Below are 27,799 nucleotides of genomic sequence, written 5' to 3' on the forward strand. Positions count from 1 at the left end.
AGTCTTTTTTTTTTTTTTATCAAGAGGAGAACAAGGGCTCAGAAGGTTCCGTGATTTTCTGCTTTCTTTAGTGTTTGCCAACAAGCCTTGCTAACAACTTCCAGGGAGGTTCACCTTCTCAGTCAGCACCATCCCCAGCAGGAGTGGCTCTGGGGTCTACAGCTGGTTCCATCTGCCTCTCCTGATTCCCCAGAGGTAGGCTGCTCTTCTCACTGTCTCCTGCACAGTAAGAAACCGGGCCAACATACTCTGTTGGCCCTGGCAGAGGGACAAGCATTCCTTAGAAGGGGTAGGTTTTCCTTTATAGCATAGTATATGTTAGCATAGCACACATTTTTTCTAAAAGTATTTTTCTTCTTTTAATAGATTAGTTTAGACTTTTGTTGGCATGATAAATATTTTGTGGTTAGATTATTGTAATATTATGCTATGCATTAAAATGTTTATGATGTGTTTTCATGACCTTGGGTGCATTACAAAGGGTTGTATTTATACAAATTCATGACATTTATAATACAACATTACATAATCTTCACTAACTACTACTTTAAAGAACATGAAAAAAAGAATATGAGTAATAATTAAGAGTATTTCTTCTTCCTTCTTTCTTTTTTTTTTTAACCCAGACTCTCTTCAGCTCAGCGTTGACTGGTTATTACTGTTTTTGTACTGTTTAGCTTTAGTATACATTTATTTATAGTTTCAAATATTACTATAAACACTATAAAGTTGTAAAACATATTTTCCTCCCTCAAACAAAGAGATAGCTGTTCAGTCCCAGGTGCATCAGATGAAATGGTACACTACCTTAGAATTCAGGGCACATAAGAGCCCCTACCCAAAGAACTGAGTCCCATATGAAAGCATATTGTGTAAACTTTAAGAGAGGAATCTGGTCTGACTCAGGACATGTTAGTTCTGAACGTTATTCCCAGGCAAAGAAGCGTTTAGGTGGGGCTGGCTCATGAGTTTCTGGTGAAATTAAAAGAAGCAGGTAGAGAACTAAAGTCTGTCCCAAACACAGGGAACAGATCTGACATAGGGAGCTTCCTTCACTTATAGGGATTCCCGAAGTCCTCACTATTACTAGAAATAACATTCGCATGGCTTTGGGGAGGATCCCAAAAGTTTGCTCAAATACTTGTGAAGATTAATGATATAAAAATGGATACACATAGGAAATTTTTTCTTTAATTAAAATGATGGAGCATTTTTAGCAACTAAGGTCGAACAACTTCTTTATCATTGCTTTCAGGTGCATTGTACTTCTTTATCATTTCTTTCAGGTACTTGAATTTTCTCTCTGGAAAAATAAGAAAAAAAGAATTGGGTGAGATTAAGCTATAGTGTCTCTTTTTCTTTCTAGATTTCAATAATAGGGCAGCTCTAGGAGGCCACTGGAACAGCAATGAAAAGAAACAGGTTATTGGTGAGAGAGATGGAGAAAGCAGGAGCAAAGAATCAGTCTATACTGCCATCCTTGTTTTCTCCAGCAGCTGCTCTGTATTTTATCTGGCCCTGTGCTGATTCTTTCAGACACCTCCTGAACAGCATCCAGCAGAGCGGGCAGGAGTTCAGCACCTCGGCCCTCCATCCAGGATGCCTGCAGCTCCTTCTGCTGCTAGAATCACTGTGGCAGGTGATCCTAGTGGGGGCACTGTGGGAGCTCTGCACCTTGAAGTCATGACCCTGCCTGTGCAACTAGCTTGTGCTGAGGGCTGCTTTGACCCTGTGAGCAGGCCTTTGGAGCCTCTATTCTGGAAAGCCCTGCTCCTCAAAAGGGATGGAGGCCAGCCTGATGAATCACCAGGAACTTCCATCTGTTCTTTTATGTATACATTTATTCTTTCAACCAGTGTTTATTGAGCACCTACTGTGTGCTAGGCACTATGCCAGGTGCTCTCAGTGCAATGATGAACTCAACTGATATGGTCTTCACTCGCCACAGAGTTTAGATTACTTAATAAAGCTTAATAAGATAATTCCACAAACATTCAGGTACAATTTGTTACACAGAAAAAACTCAGGGGTCCACAGGGTACTGAAATAGGTGAGAACTAATTACTTTTTTTGTTCTTAAATGAAAGTGCTTTTTTAAGAAAGATAAGAACAAAATGAAGAAATGGCAGAAGAAGCTTCTAAGCAGAGCAGATGTGAAGATACTTAGGCCGAAGGGAACATGTTTTTACTCCTCACCTCTTTGCCTATTTGTTCCTTATCTGCAGGCACCCTGAGCCCAGGCACTGAGCTGGCTACTGGAGTTACCATGGTACACAAGGGCTGCTCGAGACCACCACTTCAGAAGCTTGTGCATGGAGCTTTGTTTCACCATGACTTCAGTGCATCTATTGACAGATTACTTTCCTTGGGGGCCTAAGGACAGCATTTCCTTTTCTGCTTCCTACCACTGGTTCATATTTGCTGTGGTCCCCACATAGCTCACATGCAACCCAATGCAACTTCAGATGTTACGGACATTAAACTTCTTTCAACAATGTTGCAGCACCAAGCCTTACCTTTGTCCAGTCCCTTCATTCTTTTCCTTCTCTGTTTTGGTGCTTTCTGAAAGAGACCAGAACAAGTTCAAAAACTTCATCTGAGATATGAAAAGGGGAGAGTAGAGTAGAGTTTGAAGAGGCTTCTAATCCCAGGACTCAGAAACTATGACCTTCTACAGGGAAGAGATGGTTATTTAAGTCATGCAATTTCAAGGGTCTGGGAAGGAGTTCTTTGTATCCAAAAAGGAAAAGCCTTGACTTGATTACTGTGTCATAAATTAAATCAGATTTTTTTCACTCATAATTCTATCTTTTGTAAATGAGAAGCCTAGTAAGAAGGATAATGTGTTTAGTTTTAGCACTCAGCGAATTAGAAAAGGGTTTCTAATTCTTTTCTGAAAGCAAGATTTAGAATGGGAAGAAAGAGAATCTGGAAGGCATGAGTGCCTCAAGGGATTAACTAGATGGTGCTACCAAGTACTCTACATTGCCACAGGGACTGGCCCAGGTGGGAACTCTCTAGTCAGCCAGACCTTCCATCGCCTGAGTTTCTATTTGTACAGATTTGACTGTTGTGTCAGTACTACTGTACCACTCAGAGCCTCATGGGGGGGGGCTGTTAACCCGTGGGCCCATGGACATGGGAATTGTCTCAGCATCACCACTGTTACTTTTGTGATTCAGTCTTTACTAAGCAGTGTCTTCTCAAAAACTTCCTGACATTGGCATTTCTTTTTATGTGTGTGCATATTTGAGAATAATGTCTTCATGCAGCTATAATATTAAGCAATAAAATTCAATAGAGTTTTGAGTTAAAAGAGAACACAGTCAAGAGAGAAAAATTTTAATAAGCCCTCCCTCAGTTTTTCCTGCCTCATTTTAATCAATGTTTTCCACATCATATTTGTAAATAACTTTTGTGCTGCTCAATGTCTCAGTAACTTCACTTTTTCTTGAATTTCATATGAAGAGAATCATATAATGGATAGCTTTATTGTGCCTGGCTTCCTTCACAATAGTGTAATGCTTTTGAAGTGATCTATTCTGAGTATTACTGGTATCCCATTTTTGTCTACTTCTTAGCAGTATTTTATGATTATATCCTTTTGTTTGATGATGGATTGTCTTCTTATTAATTATTATTAGTAATAATTATATATTCTAGATATATATCCTTTGTCAGGTACATTTTATGAAAATTTACATTTTTTCCATCCTGTGCCTGATTTACTATTTTCTTAAGAAAATCAAATGAAAGTTTTTCATTTTGGTGAAATCCAGTTTATCAACATTGTCTTCTTATAGTATGGTTTGTCCTTTTTGAGTGCTAAGATTTGTCTACCCAGGGCTGTGGAGATTTTCTCCTGTTTTCTTTCAGAAGTCTTTAAATTTTAGTCATATTTATGCTTATGATTCACTCTAAGATATGTTTTTATAGAATGGTGTGTATTTAATCTCCCAACATCATCAGTTGAAAAGCCTATCCTTCCTTTCTGTGTGGGATTACCTTGGCAAATGTAAAAAAAATTAGTACTATGTGAATTTATGTTTGATCGTATTTTACTGCATTGACTGATGCATATTTTCATCAATCTCATTCTGTCCTGATTACTGTAACTACTCAGTAGATCTTGAAATTAGATAATGCCAATCTTTCATGTTTGCTCTTATTTTTCAGTATTATTTTGGCAATTATAGGTGCTTCGCATTTCCATATACCTTTTATAGTCAGCTTTTAAATTTCTACTTAAAGGCTTTCTAGGATCTTGATTGGGATTTGTTATGATTTAGATCTAAAATGTCTCCCAAAATTATCATCTAGGTGGAAGGTAATCAGATCCTGAGGGCACTGAGGGTGCTGTTGGAAGGCCTGGTCAGAAGAGGTGGTCACTGGGGACACGGCACAGAAGGGCGTCTCTCCCTCCCTAGCTCCTCCCTTTGCTCTCTGCTTCTTGCATGCCACGATGTGAGCAGCTTTTCTCTGTGGTGGTCATCTGCTACACTGTTTCTGTTTTGGACCCAACCAGCTATAGACTGAAACCACAAAGAATCTCCCTTATGGGGACTAGGGATGTAACGCAGTGGTAGGACACTTGCCTAACGAAGAATCTCCTTTAAATTGTGGGTGTTGGGCATTTTGTCACAATAATGAGAAAGTAGCCAGGACAGGATTATTTTGATCAATTTGGGGAAAATCAATATCTTAATTATAGTTTGTCTTCTAATTCATGAATATTGAATATATATGTGTATAATCTCATATACGTATGTGTATAAACTCTCCTTGTGCTACATATATATTTTTTTCTTTTAGCTTGTGTCAGTAGTAATGTTTTGAGTTTTTAGTATATAGATCTTATATTTGCTTGATAAACTTATTCTCACACTTATAATTATATTATTTGCTGGTACTATAAGTGGCATTTATATAGTTCTTTTGGTCTCAGTTGTTTGTTGTTACTCTGCAAAAATAGAGCTGTTCTTAATATTGTGTATTGGCTTTTCATCGTTTGACTTTGCTATGTTGTTTATTAGTTTTAATAGCTTTTAATAGGTTTAATAGGCTTTTCTGCAAATGTGATTGTCATTGTCCCAAAAAAGATAGTTTTTCTTCTTCCTTTCCAGTCTGTATGCCTCATTTCTTTGTAATATCTTTTCTCACTGGCTAGAATCTTCAGCACTATGTTACACAAAAGTACTGAGCGGCAACATCTTCATTTTTCCCAATCTTAGGTGGAAAGTCTACCATCAAATATCATGATGCTACTGAAAGGATTTTGGTAGATGTCCTGTCTTGGACTGAGGAATTCCCCTTGAATCCCTACCTTGTGAAAGTTTTTCTTTCCTTTTTAAAATTATGAATGGATAGGAAATTTTCAGTATCCATTGACATGTTCATGTTTTTTTCCAGTTTCTTTATAGAGTGAATTTTATTTCTTAATTTTTAAATGTTCAGCTTTCCTATGTTCCTAGAATAAACAGTATTTGATCATGATGTAGCACATTTTTAATATCCTGCTAGACTTTTGTTTCTATTTGTTAAGAATTTTGGCACATATGCTCACAAGAGATGTTTGCAGTCTTCTAGTTCTGGTAGATCAGCTCCTCCTGTCTTCAGAGCAGCCTGGACTCTGATCCTCACAGCAAGTGGCCAATCATAAGGTTCACCTCATCTTTTCCTTTCTCTTAAAACTGCATTTTTCTGCTATCCATTGTCCCATGTCTGATAACAGTTTCAAGTATTTTCCTAATTTATAGTTGCTTATAGAAGGAGGAAAATTTTTGTTGCTTCTCAGAAAAAAAAAACAAAAAACAAAAAAAAAACCAGAAGTTTATTTCTTCCACACAATTTAAAAACCTCTATTTTTGCTAGAAGGCTGTCTCTTATTTCCTTCTGCCTTCGTAGCCTTCATTTAGACATACCTTCTGGAGCTACATATTGAAATGTGCTTTTTTTTTTTTTTTTTTTTTTTTTTTGGTGGTACTTGGAATGAATTGTCACGCATGCTAGTTAAGTGCTTTATCATTCAACGAAACCACAGCTCTAAGTTTGATCTTTACACCCTGTGGCAACTATTTAGATATCTGAAGGCAGAATTTGTCTCCTCCTAAGAGTTTTTCTCACCTTAAGCACCCTTAGTTGCTTGAGCACCCTTATACACAGAATATAGCTTGCCTCTGACAGACTTAAGTGCTGGACTTATTAGCCTCCAAAATCATAAACTTTTCCTTCTAAAGAGCACAATCTTGAGTGTTTTGTTATAGCAATACAAAATGAGCTAAAACATTTATGGTATTTCTCTTTTATTTTGTGGCCTGCTCAGCCCACCCTGGGGCCAGGGCTGGCACAGCATATGGTGCTGGGGATTGAATCAGGGTCCCTGCACCCTTGCCTAAGCTTGCCTAAGCAGGTGCTTTAGAATGCTGAGCTATCTCATCAGCCCTAAGATATTTCTTATTAATGCAACTCCCAGACACCTTATAAATATGGTTAGATTTTATTGTCAAAGCTCCTCTTTAAAACAATGGTACTTATAGCTGCATACAGTATTTTAGATTTCTGTAGACCAACACAAAATAGTTATATATATTTTTATACCCATAGCAAAATCAGTGCCATTTCCCAGAAAAATAAAGTTCTCATTTAAAAATGAAAGAAGACAATGAAAAGGCAGATTCTATATTTTGGGATTTGATTACAAATCTAACATTCTGAAGGGCAAATGTGATGAGATCATAACTTTCAGTTTTTAAATTCTGTACAGTTTCTGTTTAAATGTTGGTTAAAATTATTTCTTTTGGAAAAGATGCTTGGCCTTTCAGAAATCATTACTGAGAAAGCTGATACTTTTCTAAGTTGATTTAGGCAAGCAAGTTGTAAAATCTGGTTACTTGAGCACTGTTTATACAGATTTCTGTCATACAAGTCACAATGATAAAGTGATAAACTAACTGGTGGTTGGCTAAAGATAATACTCAGTACATAGAATTCCTCATGCTTTGTCTGAGAGATTAGAAAAAGGTAGAATAACTAAGGGATTTCTTTTCTACTCATCCAAATAATCTAAACAAGGTAAATATGTATAGATAAGACACAGAAATACTACAATTATTACACAAACTATGACCAGGACCTTTAATGACCGGTTAGTCTGAGGGTTATCTCTTCTGAGAAAAGGATTGGGAGGAAGTTCCCTATTTGGAGAAATTCCTAATGGTTATCAATAAGTTTGCATCTCTGCAGATGGATGGATCATGACTGCTTCCACATTTGTCTGCCAGCAGAATTCAGTTCCTTGGGTTTGTAGAATGGAGACGACCATTTCCTTGCTGGCTGGCTCTTAGTTAAGGGTCATTTCCAGCTTGTAGCGGTGATCCATGCTCCTTGACTATAGCTTTCATTCTCCAAGTCCAAAGCCAACAACTCCTCTCTTCCAGTTCATTTCTCTAAACTGCTTAGGTAAAGCTCTGTAGTTAATATGGTTAGATTGTATCTGCCCAGATAATACAGGCTAACTTCACCATCTCCAGGTTGGGGCTTAATCACCTGTACAAAATTCTGTTAGCCATATCAGACAATGTATCATAGGTTCTAAGGTATAAAAAGTGGAAATATTGGGGGTAAACATCTTATTTGTCACATAGTCAATGTCAGAATTAGCCACAAAGCAAAGGGAGAGAATGCTAAAGTTATAGGACCAAGATTTAAAAATAATTTTACCCAATCTGGTTATAATGGTACATGTCCCTCCCTCCAGGTATATCAAGGTTCTTTGCTTTGATCAAATACATTGACACACTTGACTGACTATACAACTCTTTCTTACCAGTATTCTTTATCCACATTAGGGTGCTCATATATCTGTTATTCTTTTTTTTTTTCTGCCTTTTACCAGTCATAGCCCAGTGTGACCATCTTATATGTGTAAGCATAGCTTCCAACTTACATATTGCATACACACACATTAGCACCCTTAGGTAATTCCCTAAATTCTTCTGATTGCCTCCTTGGAAAAGAAACATTCTTATTCTCTTTTGCTGCATCCCTTCTTATTTGCTTGAGTTGCAAGTTGATCATTCCAATGTGATAGCAAATTTAGGAATGGCTTATTCCTAAGTCAAAAGTGACTTCTGCATAATTGGTTAATTTTAGTGGCAATTGCACTGAAAAAGAAGCTTCAAACTCTCCTTGTGAAAGATCATTTTTTGATGTCAAAAATGTTTCAGTTCCCTTCAGGGCATGCCAAATAGACAGCTGTACCACTGACCCTGTGCTCTGAATATTAGACTTCTGTCCTTAGAACTTTTAGTACACTTTGTATTTTCGCAGTTTGACTGTCTCTATCATATGCTTTGTATTAATTTACTTAAATTTGATTGTTTACATTTCCTCTTTTTAAGGTACTGCTGGATGAAATGAATGAGTGTAACACCATTCATCTATTTTCTAAATAGATCTTAAAATCAGTACACTGAAATTTTAAACAAGATGCTAGCCAGAATCATTATTCATCTTGTGTTTTCTACCGTGAATAAAGTTATCATAACTATTAGTGTCAATCAACTAATTACTACTGGAGGGAACTGCTGAGATAAAGTTAAAGATTATATTTTTTAGCCATTCCTCAGCTGATCGGCATTTGAGCTGTTTCCAAGATTTAGTTATGACAAATTGTATGCTATAGACATGGCTGCACATATATCACTGTGGGTTTGATATTTTTAGTTCTTCTGTTACTCAGCTATGCAAAAGGTAAACTCAAAGCTTTTATAGTTAGATGGATGCAAGTAGAGACCATACCTATAAGTGAAATAAATCAGATCCACATGTGTAAACATTCTATTGTCTTCCTAGTATAAGAACCTGAAAGAGTAAATGAAATCTGAAAGGTGAAATAGATGCTGTGAAAGGGAAAAAAATCGTTCAAAAGGAAGGAACAACTGGGATGGAGGAAAGGGGAAAAGAAAGGAAGGAAGGAAGGGAAAAAGAAATATATAGGAATACACACAAGATAGCTTTGATAATTGTACTGCTGGTTTCTGCTGATCTATTGAAAGGAACAGTTAATATCTAAATTTTCTCTCTCCTTTTAAATTTTTAAATAACTTTTTGACAAATTTTTCATGCTTATATCAGGTAATCTGAACAATTTGAAGACAACAATATACAATATAATAACCATTGTTAAATTCTATCATTTTGTTTAGTGAAATTCTGCATGTTTCTAATTTTTTTACTATGTTTTCTTCTCTTTAAAAATATGCAAATTAACTTTAACAATATACAGTACTCTGACTATGGCTGCACTAAAACATACAATGAAAATTGAAAAGAAAGATTATCTTAGAAACTTATCTAAACCAATGCAAGGCCCGAATAAGCACAGGAGTGTTACAAGGTCAGGAACAAGTGTGGCCCCATTAAAGCACCTTCACCATAGAAGCAGATGTTAAGTGCAGCACTATGTACAATAGAAAAACTTTTGGATAAACCAAAGTGTTAAAAAAATAAAGCTGGTTCAGTAAATACACTAAAGTGTATCCACATAATGGAATATCTTGCAGCCCTTTAAAATGATGCTGTAGAAAGATATTTATGCCATTGAAAATTGTCTTGATATTTTTAGTATGATGAAGTTAGAAAACAGGTTATATGATAGCATATAACTAGTGAAAAATAGCCCTTATAATATTATCTCAACTATGGATAATGACATGTTGATAGGAAAAAATCTAGAAGACATATACCAAAAATATTGATTGCAAAAACGTTTTTCTTACCCTTGGAACTATGATTGACTTTAATTTTTGGTATATTTGATATATACTACTTGGTAATCAGCAACAGTCAATATTATTATTCATAAGTGAATGGGGAACAACTTATCTAACTCAATTCATAATGCAATCTAGACCTTTGGAGATGACGACTAAGTCTTGTGGTCATCTGGAAAACACTGCTACTGGAATGCTTCCGGGTCCATAATCTGCAACATTCAGAAGTGTTTCCAGCATTTTACTTTCTTGAATTGTCACAATAAATTCATGAAGGGACATAGGTAGAGAAAGTGGTAATTAGCTTTGGCTAGAAACCAGAATTATGTTTGCCAAGTTTAGATTGGAAATGAAACCTTTCTGAGGAGTTCAAGACAAGCTGCTGAATCCAGTGTAGCCCGCAAACTCTGAGGCCGAGCCTAGCTGGGCTCAGCCAGGGAGCTCCAGAGGGCAGCTGATTTGGAGGAAGTGACTTCACAGTGGCAGTCTGCAGAGAGGAGAATGACTCACTCATCACCTTTGTTAGTGAGGACAGCCCGTTGCTTCTTCTTCTTTTTCCATGCAAAGTACACCACCCCAGCTGAGAAGATCACCGAGATCAGGGATGCAATTATAATCCAGAAAGGTTGGTGTGTAACAGGCACAGGGTGATTAGGAACTGGAAAGGACAAGTTTTCAATCAGCCATAAATTCACACACAAGTGTTTCATATCTGCTGCTGTTCTCTGTTTCATTGCCAGCTTTTGCTCCAGAGGAGCCTGCAATCCACATAGAAGGCCACAGAAAGTCCCAGTCTTGGGACCTCAGCAGATAACTGAGACTCATGCCTGTACCTCTAGCCAAATGCTTGGCATGGGCTGCCTTCCCTTCTGCCGCCTCCCCTGGGGGGCAGTTATGATATTGATCTGGATCTGAAAGGAGAGGATGAACTTAGCCATCATGCTGGAGTCCAGATAAGAGTCCAGACTCTATTAAGCAAAGAATCTGAATGTACAATCATCAGGACAATGCCCTGCTACCCCAGCCTGTGCAGTCAGTTCCAAAACTTTGAAGGTTCCCTTGTAATGGTTCCTCCATCCACCAACATCTATAAATAAGGCTCACTCCCTCAGATAAAGGGCATGACCTCTTCACAGCCTTGCATCTCCAGTTGGGTTTTGTTTGGTCTTATGTTCCACTGAGGCCATAGCAAACTTCCTCATCATGGCTTTCTGCATGTGCCACCACTAGAAATCCCTCACACCTTGAGGAACCAGAGTCAGAATTAGCTCCCCAGAGGTTAGGAGCTAGCTCTTTGCACGGGAACTCCCAAATTCTAGGTGAAAATAGGTTTTATGATGGAAAATCGAGTTGCTTCCATGATGTACATTTTGGGGAGTAGTTCTGGTAGGCAATCTCACATTACAAGAAAAAAAGAGGATCATCTGATCTCACATTAGCTGCAGTATGGACATATGTCCTTGTTTCTGGGACAGTGAAGAAAGGAGTTGTTGGTGTGTGTATAGTCAATACCTTTTGGCTATGTCCTAGTTTATTCTACTTGTGAATATTTGGCATTCCTGGCAAAGAAAGGCTATACTTGCAGTGTGACAACTATTATTTTTTGGCACTCTCAAAGACTCTAGTTTGGCTCAAGATCTAACCTATCTTTGTTCAAGTCACAGACTAGGGATATAGAGAAGCAAAACCTATCTTCCGGAAGCAGCTAGAGCTAAAACGTTTCTGAAGACAGTGCTGCCTGGGGAGGCTTTGGCCACATTGGAAAAGCAACATAACAGTGAGCCAAAGCTACTGTGAGGGCAACTGCAGAGTGCCCAAGGCATGCCAGGCATGGTGATGCTAGTGGCTAAGTGAAGATGCTGGGCGTGGAGAGGGCAAGAGAGACTGCAGAAGAAGCAGGCAGGACAGGATAGGTGGACCATTCTTTACTGGACTCTCAGAAACTGAGCTGACAGAGCAGAAGGAAATCAATACCAGAGAGGCTATGGGTCCAGTTGTAAAACCGGCTTATGTGGCTAAGCCCTAGGAGATCTCTTACTGAGAGTGTGTCTGTAGGTCAAACCATATCTAAAACAGATGCCAGGAGCAAAGAAGCAACAAAGACAGGCATGAAACAATGGGCTGGATGGATGCCTGGGGGGGGGGGCAAACCAAGGGCTGGAGAAGGGGTCGAGGAGAGCAGAAGGCAGCTGGGGAGGGAAGGGCTCAGAAAAGCAGGGACAGAGCTGGTGTGGCTGCATTGTCTAGGAGAGAAGCTTGTGGCTACTGCCCTTCAGGTATGTAGGTTCACATATAGATGAGACAGAGCTGAGATTTTAGAACATCAGGCTCCTGTTGGTGAGCATTGCTTAGTCTTACCCTTTTCCTCCAGCCTCATGGGTTCCTACTGCTCATCCTGCCATGATCATTTCTGCCTCTGTGTCTTTCTTTGCTATACTGACTCTTACATCAGACATGGCTCATTGATGGGATCCTCTCATCTGCTGAATCCTGAAGCTGTGTTTACAATTGTTTTGTGCAGGAAATCTCTGCACATGTGAAAGTCTGCCATCTGGAATTACTTCTCCTCTTATTAAGCCCAATAATCTCTTTTATGGTGTACAGTTCATTTGTTCTTGGGAAGCCCTGCAAAACTCCAGAATCCTCCATTCAAAGGTATTTCCAAAAGACTAGGGCAGTTTCAGGGGCTAAGAACATGTTCTTCAAGTGCAGCACTGGCTCACCGACTCCTAGGCCTAGATCACTCAGACACAGCCAGAGCCCTCCACTTAGGTCCAACCAACTAGCATCATAGAATGGCCTGGTAGGGGATTTCCCAGCAAGCAGTGGGCATCGAACCATTTGTTTTATATTGTACCTGACAAAAGAAATAGTGTTAGGAAGCAGCCTTACCTCTACAGAAAGGTTTGGAGCGAAGCTCCCTTTCCTCTGACTTCATTGCCTTAGTTTTCAGGACACAGAAGATGGTCATGTTACTCATGCCATCAGGGAATGGAAAATATTTGCTGATAGAGACGTTGTACAGCTCTGTACCATTATTTTGCGACGTCTGCATGTTGCAATCATACTCCAATTCAGTTGAATTTTCAAGTTTTACCAAAAAATACATCGTCATAGCTTTTGGATAACCTTGTCCAGATGAGCAGGTTAAATTTATGCCAAACTTGCCTGTTATATTAGACATCTGCACTATTTCAGGTTGAGTGAAGTTAGCTGGACACAGAACAGAGATACAAAAATCAGACTATACTTAGATGTATTTACAAGAGAACAGAAAATAAGTCCTCAATCTGGGAGTTCACTGGGGTCTACTGTGAGCCCAGGATCATCTAAAACATGGGCCTCAGTCTATGGTGTGGGTCACCTGATAAAATTATATTTTTCAAGGCCTCTTGTACTCATTGGGTGATAGGCAGGAGGGATGAAATTAGCACACCAAAGATAGAGAAATAACAACTTAAACACAGAAATCTATACATGAAAGTCATAGCAGCCCTCTCCATAACTGCCCCAAACTGGAAACTATCCAGTGTCTTTCAGTGGGTTAAAGGGGCAAGCAACAGAATGCAACTCAGTAACTGAAAGGAACATATTTTTGATATATGCAATACCTTGGATAAGACTCAAGGGCATTGTGCTGAATAAAAGAAGCTAATGTTTAGAGGTTACACATTGTAGGCTTCTCTTTAAATGGCATTCTCAAAGAGACAAAACTACAGGATGCAAAACAGAGGCTTTGGGTTCAGTAAGACTATGACTGCAAAGGGATGTCAGGAAGGAGTTTTTTAGGTTGATGGAAATACTCTGTATTTTATAGTCTACTGCGATGGCTATAGTGATGGATATCTATCTATCTATCTATCTATCTATCTATCTATCTATCTATCTATCTATAATTAATGTTTTGGTATGACAATAAGAAAAACTCTGCAGTCACGTTTAGGCTTCTGAGGGCCCAGGGGAACAGAGGAGATACTTTGTCGGGTTGTGGGTTTTCTTTGCTTGGATATTTCCCATTCTGTCCACTGGGCTCATGATTAGGGTGGAAACAATTGAAAAGCAACCTATAGAAGATTTTTTTACAGTCAGATTTCTGTCTTGCTAGGAGCTCCAAGGCACAACTTACTGGGTAAGAAATCATGGACTGAAGGAGAAGGTGAATGTCAAAATTTGAGGCTGGGTGGTTATAAAACTTAGCAACAGCCAAATTAATTTGCCCCCATCATTTCATTAAGTTAGCTGTTTTTTGCCCTCCCCCAAATTCTTACGACCCATCAGAAGCAAACTATAAAAGTATAAAGGACTTCAGTTCCCTACTCCCAGACCTTGTACTCCCCTCAACCGCATTTTTGAGAAATGAGTGTCTTCTGCCTGCTTGTTGCAGTACCCTTCCCTCAGGCCCTTGAAGTTTGCATCTTCGAAGTTTCTCTATTCATTTATGGACCCGTCAGAGAAGTCCAAAGATCTAGACACATCATGGGCCACATACCAAATAGTGACAGCTCGGAATCTTTCTGGTGGATAGAAACGAGACCTGTGGGCCTTTTGTGATGGATGATACATTGATAGACACCCTCATCCTTGATTTGAGCTCTGTGAAGTCGTAGGGTCCAGTTGTTGTGGTCAAAACTTGTGCGGTGCTTATATTTGGAATTCACGTTATTAAAATTTTCTTTCCCTAAATAATGTTCATAGAGGACTAACTTTTCCTGGTCCTGCCAAAATATAACCAGCTCATTCAAGCTGAGGTTTTGAGAGTTTGAAAATTGGCATGGAAGCTCTGCAGTCTCATTGAAATAAGCTTCACTCCTCAGGGAGACAGCACCTAAAAAAAAGAAAGGTGAGGATCAGGAAGGAGAAACAAGAGGGAAGAAAAACATCCCAATCACATTTAGCATTATACTCTATCCAGATGCTCAGTCTTATCAATAATGATACTAAAGAGCTGGACTATTATGACCTGGTACTGTGCATCCAATCCTAGACATCTGTGAGTTCTATAAACATTTATAGATATAGACATCTATAAATTCAGGGGTTTTGTTCCTATTTCACTATGAACTGAATGCATGGCATTGTGCAAATATCCACCTTTACAAGCCTTATTTGTCTCATCAGTTTAAGGAAGGGGGTTTTAAATGTTCTAAGAGTCTTTCTAGTACCATGGTTTTATAAGCTTAAATCGCAGGGCAGGGAAACCCAGCAGAGTTAGATAGCTCTTTTACCAAACTGTCACTTTCCTACAACTTGAGGATTAATATTCATTGCTAGAGCTGTTACAGGCTCACAACTGCTACATTCTCCCCCAAAGTCCTCCCTGTACTAACCTGTCATCTTGGTCTGCTCTGGCAAAAATATTAATAGTAATGATAATTTTTCTATCTCTTATCTCCCCTTTTATTATGCTTTATTAGTTGGAGGAATATCTTTGAAATTGAAGTAATTCCTTGCCTAGATCTTCCCCCATGGCCACTGTGCCCATGGCTGGGTCTGCCAAGGACAGAAAACAGTTTGGGGATGACTCAGTGAGCCAAGGCTTCTTTCTCCAGTGACCTCTCTGAGCCCTTTCAGGGACCAGAAGGAGAACTGGGAAGGTGAGAATTGTACTTTGAGAGTCCTGGGGAAACCCCAGGCAACACAGATTTGCTGTTGTCAATGTGTGCTGTCCCTGGAAATGTCCAACCCACAGGGAATGTGATAGCAGTTCAGAGGAAGGTTTTTGTTCTTGAAAGGATATTGGCATTTGTGGCAGGGATGTGGGCCACACTATTCTTTGAATGTGATAGATCTCAGGGTTTTAGGAGGGGCTTTTCTGGGTCACAGAAATACTTGGGACTTGGCAAAGGAATAAGGTAGTAGGGAGTGCGAAGTGCAAGGTGGGAAGAATGCTGTTTCTTAGTTAATATGGAGTTAGATGCTACCTTACACAGAAAGTTGGACTAGGTTCAAAATAAAGTCATTATTCAAGATTTTAGTGAAGGGACTTGGACACTAAAAGGACTAAAGGAGAGGTGTGTTTATGAGAGATATGAGAGGAGTTTCATTTCATGTGGTTTTAGTGGGAGAAGAGATTCCATTGATATGGTCAGTATTTTTTTTTTCAAAATAGAGAATAGATAGAGAGAAAATTACAGTGACATGCAAAATAATGTAGCAAAATGCAACATGTGCAGACTTCCTAGGGAGCACATGTGATCAGGAGCTCGGCAGTGAGTCTCCAAGCATCACTGCCAGGTGCTAAGAGTTTGAACAGTGCCTACCTCACCGCCCTTTCTTAGTAGTCTGCAAAGCATATGAGGTATAGGATGCATGCCGTGCTGGAAGGAGGAAGGAGGGGAAATTGTCTGGGTACCTAGAACAGTGAAGAGGGGACCTCAGGAAGCTTTAGTGCAATTGGCCATTACCTTACAAGATGAACCTGGGCCTTCTGCTTGCTTACCTTTTGATAACCATGCAAGAGTGCCACCTACTGTACAAGCTCAGAGCTCTGTGTCTGAGAAAGTACATTCTGGTTTGGGCCTAATTTGATGTACAATATAGGGGAAAGGACCTAATGAGAAACTGAACACGCAGACGAATGTCCTTTGAACTATTAGTGAATGCTACACTATTGCTCAACTACAAATTGTGCACCTGGAGATGACTTCATCGTTGGTTTGTTTTCCTATGTCTTGATTTACAGATTTTTTTTTTTACAGTAATTTCTCTCCTTTCCACTCATTCTCTTCACATATAGACAAATCCAAATCCTCGCAGTAGGCTCTTTCTCTCAAAAATTACAAGGGCTTTCTCTTCCACCATCTAACTGTTCTCTTCAACTACCAACAAAAGCATTCTTTGTGGACCAAGGCCATTTACATCATTTATGGGATGGTCTGGTGTCATCCAAGGCCACCTGAGTCCAAATCTACACTTTAACGAGAGTTCCAGTTTGAGAAGCTGCTACAGATGGTCTCTGATTCTGTCTCTAGATGGGACAAATTTATCTCCATCTACCTCTCCCCCTGAGATGGAAGCTACTCTTTTTATTCCCATGAGGTAAAAACTATTCTGTAACTCATCTAAATAGAACTGAGAGTATTTCACAATGTACACCATGCTTTCCTCACTAGGCACTGGTTTTAATGACATCACCCAGAGCTAGACATGGGGCACCTTGTTAATCCTTTCTTAACCGCATAGGGAAGTTTTGACTCAGGTCTGTTTTTCCCAAGTGACTTGGATCCTCTACTGTTACCATCCCCAGAGCTTAGATCCCTAAGCAACTGGACTCACCAGGACTCCAATGGTGAAATACACTGAGAATCCCTCCCCTCTCCAGCACCTTTGTGCAAGAAATGATCTAGCAGTAACCAGCTGAAGTGATGTTAGAAGGAGACAGACCCTCAAGAATTCAGCTGGACATCTTACTTAGGAATTTGTTTCCAAGGATAAGGATACTGAAGGACCTCTACTGTAATAATACATTGACAATGTCATGTCCAATCCATGGGCTGCTAACTTGTGAGTCTCTGACCCCTTTAAGACTCCAATCTTGCAGTGGACAGGGTTTGATCCTGGGCATGCCATGCCGACCCTGCCCCTGTGGTATGCTGAGATGGCAGTGGTGGTGCACACCTGTAATCCCAGCACTTGGAAGGCTGAAAACAGGAAAATCACTATGAGTCTGGTCTGTGTAGTGAGACCCCATAGACCCTGTACTAAAAAAAAAAGAAAAAGACTCTAGTCTTTCCTGGCTATTACCCCAAATGGCCATACATTATTTCCTGATGTTACTGTGCTTACTCATTCATTTTTTTCTTTTGCTAAATTTCCTTCAAAGCTTCATTAGGCCCTCTGGAAGCCTCATTCCATTGTGAAAAAAAAACCCAAAACAACCCATATGCTCATCCTCTTCATATTTACTCCAATGTTGTTCTTTCATTAAGATCTGGCCCTACTCAGGGAAGCTCCTAGGCTTCCAGCCATTGCATGCATGAGCCATTTCACAGGGGCCTTGGGCAGTGCCTTCCCATTAGGAGGTGGCACCCTCTCTCCTTGTTCACTAGTCATTACCCCTTGCTCAATGAGGACTTTGGCATTAGATGCAGGGTCTTTCTTTCTAACCAACTTTTACCATAATTTGGTGAGTTCACCACAGGTGAGTCATTTCCAAATATTTTCACCCTCAGGCTATTTCAGCAGGCCCCCCCCCCATGATATATCCCCAAACTTAATAATAACCCAGAACCACTCAAGCCCTAGAGCCTACTTTCTGTTCACAACCTCCTCGTCCTCCAGGTTTTGCTCTCATTTCTCACTCCACATTTGTTCTTCAGCTTCCCCAAGACCTCAGCTTTACCTAACCTAGACCCTCTGCTGGACAAGCACTTTTTGAGGTGACATAAATGCCTTCCTCTGCAGTGGGCAATGTGGTAGCTTCTAGCCACCAGCCACTGTAGCTATTGAGAGTATGTGCGTGTGATCTGGGAGAGGAACTGAATTTTTAAAAATTTCTTTATTATTGGTTGATTGATTGATTGATTGATGTGATACAGAGTCTCATCATGCAGCTCAGACTCATAGTGAGCCTTCTGTTTCAGCCTCCCTAGTGCTGGGGTTACAGGCATGCACCACCACACCTGGTTCCACTGGCCAGCATCGCGCACCCAGGGTTCCAGGGCTGGCACGGCATGCAGTACCAGGGATTGAACCCGGGTCCTTGTGCTTGCCAGGCAGGTGCTTAGACCACTGAGCTATCTTTCCAGCCTCAAAACTGAATTTTTAAATTTTAATTGCAGTGCAATCAGTCACACGTGGTAGCAGCTATCAAAGACAAAACAGTAATATGTATTTTTAATCATTCTATGTCCGCAACCTCAATAAATATCAGCCTTTGTCTCTATAGAATTCTGTGTGAGGACACTCTACCTTCAGTCTACATATCTTTTCTGACAATGAGTGGCGTGCTCCTGGAGGAAATGACCTATGATTTAGACTGGTGATATTTTCAATCTGTGGTGTCCAGTCTCACTTAGCTTGGCCACCAGACTCACCACCCTGCTTCAGACACTTCCCTTTTGCTCCTGCTTCTAGTTTCTCTTTCTTTTACAGTTAAACACTTGGAATAAGCAGAAACAGCTGCCCTTACTCCCTGCCTCCAACCTCTACCTCTCTAGTAAAACTGCCCTGATAAGGGTTGCCAGTAACTTCCCACTTGAGGCCAGTGACTCCACCTCATTTGACCACTCTGCTGAATGTTATGTTCTTTTTTTCAAGTTTTACTTATCTGGTACAGGGTCTCACTACACAGCTCAGACTCATAGTGATCTAAGCTTCCTGTCTAAGCTTCCCCAGTGCTGGGATTACAGGCGTGCCCCACCATGCCCAGACTCAGTGGAGGGCCCAGCACAAGGCGGGGCCAGCATGGCATGGGGTACCAGTGATCAAACCTGGCTTCCTTATGTTTGCTCAAACTGGTGCTTAGACTGCTGAGTTATCTCTGCAGCCTCGATGTTATGCTCTTGGTGCCATTCCTTGGAATGCCCTGTCTTCCTCAATCTCTGACTTCCTGGTTCAAATGCTTGTTGTTGGGCTTCTCACTCTCCACCCTCTCCTCAGGTTTCTCCTTCTGTCCCCATGGATGCACCACCAATTCTCCAGCCTACAACTTTCATAGAGCTCCAGACACTCGGACCCAACAGCCTGTCGAATGCCTTCAGTTTGCAACGAGCTCACCTTCCTCTTTCAGACCTGCCTCTGTCTCAGTGAGCAGTCGCCTGACTTGCTGCTGCCCCCAGTCCTTTGAAATGGCTGTGCATGTGTGGTACAGAAAATGTGAGACTACTTCAGCCAGAGGTAAAATGGAATACGCTGAGGGGAGAATGAAGTCTCAGTTTGAAGAAAAGAGAAGAAACAACTACAGAAGAAAAAAAAAAAAAACTATGTATTTATTTGGAGAACTTAGGACTTTATCCTTTCAGTTAATAATGAAAAATTCTCTAGAGGACCAGGGATGGTCCTCTAGGAATTTTGATGACCTAGATAGTATTTATATTAAGACCATAAAGAAGTTACTTTTCTTGTTATATAGGTCTTGCTTTATCTTGGTCTTAACCATCCAGCAGAAAAGTATAAAAACAAGGCATATGAAGTAAAGCCATATTAATATGCTGAGCTGTAAAAGGCTCAAGTTAACAACTTCTGACATTGCCAGTCCTACGGATAATCCACTATTAACTATTATGGACTACTGGACTAGATAGGATTATTTTGCTGAATTCATGCACCTACAATATTTAAATGGCAATGGAATGCCCATCTCTGACAAAACTAAACAGAAAAAGGGGATACAAATGAAGGACCATTTTGTATCTGTATATACAAAATAGTTAGGATAGATATAGAGCTACTTTCTCTTAATGCATTGAGAAGAAAGATTTGTACTAATCGTGTTTGGACAGGATATCATGTATGCATCTTGTACCATGAAAAACTACTATAAAGACAACAATATGCAATGTATTAATTATTGTAACTGTCTTATTAATCTGTTTTGAGATTGTATCATTGCTGTTTGTTTCTCAATAAAATTAATAAAAAAATTAAAGCCTCAGTAGGCATTTTTGTAGAATTTTCAAGATGGAAATGCAAAGAATTTAAAATGACTTTTAACAGATAACAGTTAAAAACCTAACCTTCTTTGATTTCTAGACTTACTATAAAGATATAATAAAGACAATTTTGTACTGGCAAATAAAAAAGACTAGCTTTGTTTTGATTTCATGCTTACCATGCATCTCATTACATAGGTAAATATATTATATATGTAACTATATAGTTATTAGAGCACATGATATTTTATAAAAATATATAACAGTGTAGTACTATAGGAAATATTATCTATTCCATTTAAATATATGAAGCAGAACATAACATGTAAAATTTGTCACTATATGTGTAAATTTCAAAGCTCACAGGAAGCAGTCGGCCGTGTCTGCAGACCACACTCCTGCTAGCCCCTCCTGTTGTTATCCATCTTTCTCCCAGGTGTTCCTGACTCACTGAAGGGCTGAGCTTCTGGCTTGCTACTATCTGCTGCTTCCTAACTGAATTCTCTGCCTCCATCTTTGCCCCAAAAGATGGCACTATGGAAGCTGTCTCTGATCATCCAATTCTTGGTTCAAAACCCTCTGATGACTTCCCACCACACTGTAAATTGCATTCCCACTCCCCCCAAAACACTAAGAGCCATCTCCAATATGCAAACTGGTCCCGGGAACCTTTTGGCCCTGTTTCCCTCACTTACCCTGTCTCAGCCACCCTGGCCTCCTTGCCAGTCCTCCAAAAGGCCCACCACACTCTCTCTCAAGTCCTCTTCTCAAATTGTCCCTGCTTTATAGAGGACTTTTCCTCCACTCAGTCTGGTGATAACTCCCTCACCTCATGTAGGTAGCTCATCAAATGTTACCTCTGAGGAAAATTTCTCTGACTTTCCTATTGAAGATAGTATTATTGCTACCCTCTGTCACTTAAGAGAACTTTTTAAAAATCATGGTACTTATTACGATTTGGTAGGTTTAGTTATTATCCATCTCTCATGAGGAATCCAGCTCTGATTTAAAAACTGTGTGCTTTGTCAAGCCTGACCTCAGGCAATCGCGAAGGCTTTACCTGGCAGCACTCGTGGAGGACATCTGACCTCCCCCCACCAGCGCTGGTCGTTAACTAGTGCGTTGCAGTCTCTGAAGGGAGCTGAGGTCCAGGTGCCAGTCCCTCGGCTAGTGGTGTGTTTTCTCCTATTTGCACTCCTAGTCCAGGCACTTTATTCCTAGGGCTCTCTATCTAATGCCTTGGGCAGAGGTCATCTTTAGGTGCCTCTGCTGGCCTCTGTATATATGGTGAGGGAACCCAGAGGATCTTTTTCTTACATTGACTCAGTACTCAGTACTTTCCCACTCCTGGACCTCCTCTTTGTCTTCCTCCTCCTGTATGTTTCCCGTCCTTGGATCCATAAAACGGCCACATCCGTTTATCTAGGGCTCACTTAACAGTGACATGACCTCCATGTCTGTACTGTACTGACCCATCTGATCTTAAGTGGAGTTCCATTCCATGGGGAAAATCAGAATGAGGAAGCTGGCCCTTCCACTTTAGCCTCTTGCATATACCATGTCATAAGAGTTTAAAATTTTAACTCGTGTTTTTCTTGCTGCTATAATCAGCTGCTCTGACACCTGGCAGCACAGCTATTGCTCTTTCAGCTCGGATGAACTTGACATTTCCCATTAGAATAAACGTCATGAAAACAGAGCCTTTGTCTTTTTTCTTCACTGTGGCATTTGCAATATTAAACACTCACAGATTCTCACTGGATAAATGAATGAAAGCATCTCAATAATAATCGTAAAATGCAATTTAAATTTCAGTAAGATACCATTCTTTTTGCATGTCAGGTCAGCAAATACTTAAAGATACTAGATACCCATTTCCCAAGAGAATGTGTGGAGATGTGTCCTATTATGCACTGCTGATAAAATTCTGAGGTGATATATTTTGTAGGTAATTTGTAAGTAATTAATTATATAGTAAGCTTCAGCCTTTACTTAGCAACTCAATTTCTAGGAATTCAATACTTAAAAAGATACATATGCACAAAGTTGGATCACACAGAAATGCACAGCTCATAAGAATGAGCCAATAGATATAAATTAAATAGTTTAATAAATAAAACATTCATACAGTGGAGCTCCACCTGGATATAAGCAGAATGCCAGAAGACATCATCTATTATAGTTAAAAGAATAGATCTTTGGATATCATGAGTTCAATTTCAGGTCAACTGCTTGCTACCTGTGTTACTGTGAACAAACTATTTAATTCCTTTGTGTTTCAGTTTCCTCTTGAGCAATGCAAAAATAATAATGGTACCTATAGTTGAGTGCTGTTTGAAGGATTAAATGAGTTACTGTCTCGGTTAACATTTGAGTTAATACTGATTTACAGGAAGCATACTTTAAGCATTTCTCATTTGTGAGCTGATCTCCTAGAGGCTGAGAGTACAGCAGTGCTTACTGGACCCTGAGGCAAAAGGGATGAGGGAAGGGTGGCCTGTCAACAAGTCCTAAGTGCAACTCAACATCAGAAATTAAATATGCAAGCTATTTTAAAAGCTGTAACATAAGACAGTAAATGTTTTCCCTATGAAAAAATGGTAAGTATTTGAGGAGATAGATGTTCTTACCCTGATTTGAATATTGCCAATATATACTCATACTAAAATCCCATGAAGTACCCCATAAATATGTACACTTTTTTATGTATCAACTAAAAATTTTACAAGTTAATTTTTAGGTTTTCATGTGTTAACAGCATATTGTTATTGACAGGAAGCAATGTGTGGACCCAAATCAATAATTTATGCATGAATTTATTTTGAAAAAAGATTTTATAATAAATGTAATTAGGACCCTCAAAAACATGAGGATATAGTTTATTAAAAAGAACAAAAATATGAAACATTAAAAATAGGAGAAATGTAATAATACTATGTTTATGAATATGTTAGCAGTTCCAGAAATAATATAAATTAAGCAAAAAATGAATGAATAAAGTCTAGATTAAACATCAACAATATTAGAAATTAAAAATAGAGATTAGGAAAAACAGAATAAATTCTACATCAAACATAATATTAAAAAGGTTAATGAATTAGATTAGACTGAGAAATTCACTCAAAGGGCAACATGGAGAGAGGAAGAGAGGAAAAAGAGAATAGAGTAAGCATTATAAAATATTAGTTTGAGAAGATCTAGTTGTTTTTAGAGCAAGAGAAGGGAAGGAATGATAATAAGTAATATTTGAGGAGGATAATTTCCAATCTATAAAGTTGAAGAAATACCTGAGTCTCTGAACAAAAGTGTATTCTTAAGCACTAAGCAAGATTATCAGAGGACCGGCCAGATAGCTCAGCAGACTAAAGCACCTGCTTAGGCAGGCACAGGGGCTGAGGTTCAATCCCCAGCATTTCATGCAAACCCCAGCCTCAGGGCACGTTGAGACAGCAAATGAGACTGGGTGTCATGGTGCATGCCTATAATCCCAGTGCTTAGGAGGTTGAAAACAGGAGGATTACTATGAGTCAGATCAGTGCAGTGAAGCCCTATACTAAAATACATTAAAAAAAAAGATAATTGAAAATAAATCCTTATCTTGAAACATTGCAGTAAATCTACTAAACATAAAACATATTTTTAACTCATAAAGAAGAATCAAGTTGATGGTTTTTCTTGTCTAAAGAATATAGAAAGAACAAGGAAAGAAGGAAGGGAGGACATTTAAAAAATGATGCCCTTATACAGAAAGCTTCTTAGCAACCATAAACTAAAGAAAATAACCAGACAATACATTCAAATGATAAAGCACAAAAAAGAAAAATAAAGCAAATTATAATTAATTCAAAGGACTATAATGATTTTTTTTTTTTTTTTTTTTTTTTTTGGTGGTACCAAGGGTTGAACTCAGGACCTTGCGCTTGCCAGGCAGGTACTTACTCCACTGAGCTATCTCCCAGTCCCCCAAATGATTTTAAACATAAAAATTAAAAGCACTTAGAAACTTGAGAAAGTATGTGTGAAATGATATTAAATAAAGCCTTCCAACATCTGCATATATATTATGTTCATAATTGTATATAACTAATTTTTATTCTCTTTTAAAGTTTTTTATATCTATTTTTAATGTATTTGGTGTGGGGTCTACTACACAGCTCAAACTCATAGTGATCCTCCTTGCTAGTCTCCCCAGTTCTGGGATTACAAGTATGCACCACCATACCAGGACTCGGTTTCCATCTCAGTGTGCCCGGAGGTGGGACTGTCATAGCATGAGGTACAAGGGATCAAACCCTGGTCCCTACATTTGCCTGAGCAAGTGCATAGTCTGCTGAGCTATCCCACCAGCCCTTATCTGTTTCTTTCTAATACAGGTCATAAAAGTAACGTAAAAAGCCGTTAAAGTGATTTGAGACTTGAGGAATGATTTGGAGATTTGAATACTTTTAATAAAACATTTATATATCTAGGAATGAAAGAAGGAGCAAAAATGAAATCAAGAAAGGGCAAGTATTAGAGGCTATAAAAATGTTAGCCTAATTTTAAGATCCTAGAACTTGACAAAGAGGATACCTCCATGGACAGATCCACTGGAGAAGCAAAATCTTGGTCATAAAAACAGGGCCACAGGTATTTTTATTTCCATTGCTGAAAAATCAAAATGGAATCACTCATGCTAAAGCTCCATATCACTAAACCTAAATCAAACTTGTTAGCTGCCCTTTCAAGAAGTCAGGAGCATGGGGATATCCCCAGATTTCCCAAACAAGCTACTCTGTACGACAATGAATTTCCCCTCTCCTTAATCTACATCTTTTAATTCTTACCAAAATAATTATCTAAAGTATTCTGATGTTAGTTTTTTCTATTATTGTCTCCTGTCCTTGCCTTACATGGAAGATAGCTTTGATATGACCAATCTGGTTTTCTTTTCAACTCTTCTCTGGATATAAAACCAACTTTAAAACCTGAAGTATTGCCTGATTCCAGGAACTGCAAGATCAAACTAAGATCTTTAATATAAACTGCTGAAAAATTGCCCTTTCACACCACAAAGCTAAATAATATTGTAGCAATGGTGCTAAGATTTCTCTTTTATAAAGGCAAACTAAGCAGTAGTCTGTTAAATTCTTGTTTTCCCACACAGTGTATTTGTCACTGGCTCTGCTTTTCCTCTACCATTTTTTCTCTTGCTCTGAAACAACCTTAAAAGGACTCTATTCGGTGAGCATCTTCTAGTATGGTAAATTATCTGACAGATCATTCATTATCTCGGGAACCTACTAAAAGCATTCCACTAAAACAATCTACAAATTTGGGGATGAGACATTTCCTACCAGGTAGCATACATACATTTCAAAAGCCCCTAAGGTAGTGGTTTATCACAAAGGAGTGATTCCAATAGAATCAACAAGCTCCGTAACGATTCTTTGTGGCCAACAGGCTGAACTGCTAATTTACCTAGTCACCACTATCTATCTCAGCAGGACATGACAGTCAAAAGTAGCAATGCAAACTTTGTCTTCAGATGCCATCCACATAGCCATCTGGAAAAACCTGGGGAGAGATAGCAGAGCTTCCTATAGGATGTAGAATGAGAGTTTGAGCCAATTTTGTGTAAATCTTAGAATAAAGAAAACTTTAACTACCACTCTAGATATATTAACTGAGCCAGGGGTGGTATGCAAAAGAAATGGGAAGGACACAGAGAATCCTCAGACAAAGACAGTGTGAAGAGTCAGACTGGGCAGGGTGTAGAGGTGGAGCCCAATGTGCCAGCTGGGCAGGAGGAACACTTGGGCCTGGCAGTTTAGGACCAACCTGGGCAACACAGCGAGACTCCATCTCCAAAAATAGGAAAGGAAAGGAAAAATTAACCCCTCTTCTGATGTGGGACCAACCTATTTTCCAAAAACCACAAAACCACCCTGGCTCTAGCTTAAAAGTGTTATGGAGATGTCAGGATAGGAGCAACAGAGGTTGTCAGCGACACCTCATTTTTTCAGCTTTTTAAATACAAAGAACAAATCATAATCTAATTCTTCAAAGCCCTTCCTGACCCTCCTACACTTTTCAGTCTTAAACTCTCCTTCAATCTTAGCTTCAAGGTTAGAGGCAGTCACTGAAGTGTCTAATTTCAGTGACAAAGGGAGGACACAGGACCTGGTGGGAGCAGGAAACAGAATTGTTTCACTGTGCTGCTTAATCTGTGTCATCAAATGAGTTATTCAGCCCTGCATTTTTGCAGTAGATTCTGGGCCAAGTACTTCTTCCTTCTCTCTCTGGATGCCAGCCTTGTTTGTGGTTGTTGTTCAGTAGCCAGGTGTGCCCTGAGAAGATGGATAAATCCAAATGGATTCCTTTCTTTTTTTAAAAGTAAATGGTGTCTGCATTGTTGTTGCTTTTAATTGTATGCGAAGGGTTGGAAATAATTTTGTTTGTCTGTCTTATGGTATCAGAAGTTGCACTCAAGGACTTTGAACTAAGCTATATCAAGGGCCCCTTTTGTATTTTCATTCTGAGACAGAGTCTTGCTAAGTTTCTCAGGCTGGACTTGAACTTGTGATCTTCCTACCTCAGCCTCCTAGAGAGCCGTGATTACAGGCCTGCACTGCCACAGCCAGGTACTACTGTTATTTTCTAATTGAATGCCATTGTTTCCTTTTCTGCATTACCTTTGTACTGCCCCACATATTATCACTAATCTTCTCACCACGGTGGGACTCAAATAATTATCATTTGGAAGAGTTGTTTTTAGAGTTTCAATATTGATAACACTCTTTTCAGGAGCTAGGACATTCCTAAGTAATTTCTTTCTTTTTTTCTTTTTAACGTCTGTGGTACAGGATCTCACCATGCAGCTCAGACTTGTAGTGATCCTCCTGTTTTTAGCCTCCCCAGTGCTGGAATTACAGGTGCACACCACCAGGCCCGGACTTGGTCACTGGCTCAGCACACTCCCAGGGTGGGGCCAGTGAGGCTTCCTAAGCAATTTTAGAGCAAAATAAAAACAAAAGCGACACCTGGCCTTGAGTCAGATCAGGATTCTAGGCTTCCCTTGTTCTCTTTCAGTGTACAGAAAGTCTGTACACTGGTCTTTCAGTTGAGCCTTTCTGAAAATCTGTGGTAAGATTCCCTCCACCTCCTTCTTCCCAGGACAGAGGAGTTGGGTTCATCACCAGCTTTAGGGACACCTCGGGCCTGCTGCAGGGAAGCAGAACTTGTGAATATGGACCAGGCCTAAGTGATAAAAGCTGCTGGGGTCCTGGAGGAGAAACCCTACCCCATTGAAGTGATTCACCTGCAAGTGTTAGGAGAAGCAGCCCAAAGCCGTGGCCCAGTAACTGGATGCTGCAGCTTCATCGCTAGTGTGAGTCCGAGCTTGCCACTCAGCCCTGAGCTTTGCTGATCTTTTTTTTTTTTTTTTTTTTTTTT

General features: G+C 39.5%; 1 protein-coding gene across 1 annotated transcript in view; it reads right to left on the reverse strand.

Moving 5' to 3' along the window:
- Nucleotides 1-678: 678 nt before the first annotated feature.
- Cd86 (CD86 molecule) overlaps nt 679-27,799 on the reverse strand; it is a 43,406-nt gene continuing 16,285 nt past the window's right edge. The window contains exons 3-7 of the mRNA XM_023702259.1: nt 14,263-14,598; nt 12,666-12,986; nt 10,291-10,431; nt 2,517-2,562; nt 679-1,303 (exon numbers count right to left, since the gene is read on the reverse strand). Of these exons, the coding sequence (XP_023558027.1) occupies nt 1,252-1,303; nt 2,517-2,562; nt 10,291-10,431; nt 12,666-12,986; nt 14,263-14,598 (896 nt within the window). The 3' untranslated portion in view covers nt 679-1,251. The remainder of the gene's footprint in view (nt 1,304-2,516; nt 2,563-10,290; nt 10,432-12,665; nt 12,987-14,262; nt 14,599-27,799) is intronic.

Source organism: Octodon degus, unplaced genomic scaffold, assembly GCF_000260255.1.
Source record: "Octodon degus isolate 3935 unplaced genomic scaffold, OctDeg1.0 scaffold00147, whole genome shotgun sequence".
NCBI classification, from domain to species: Eukaryota; Metazoa; Chordata; class Mammalia; order Rodentia; family Octodontidae; genus Octodon; species Octodon degus.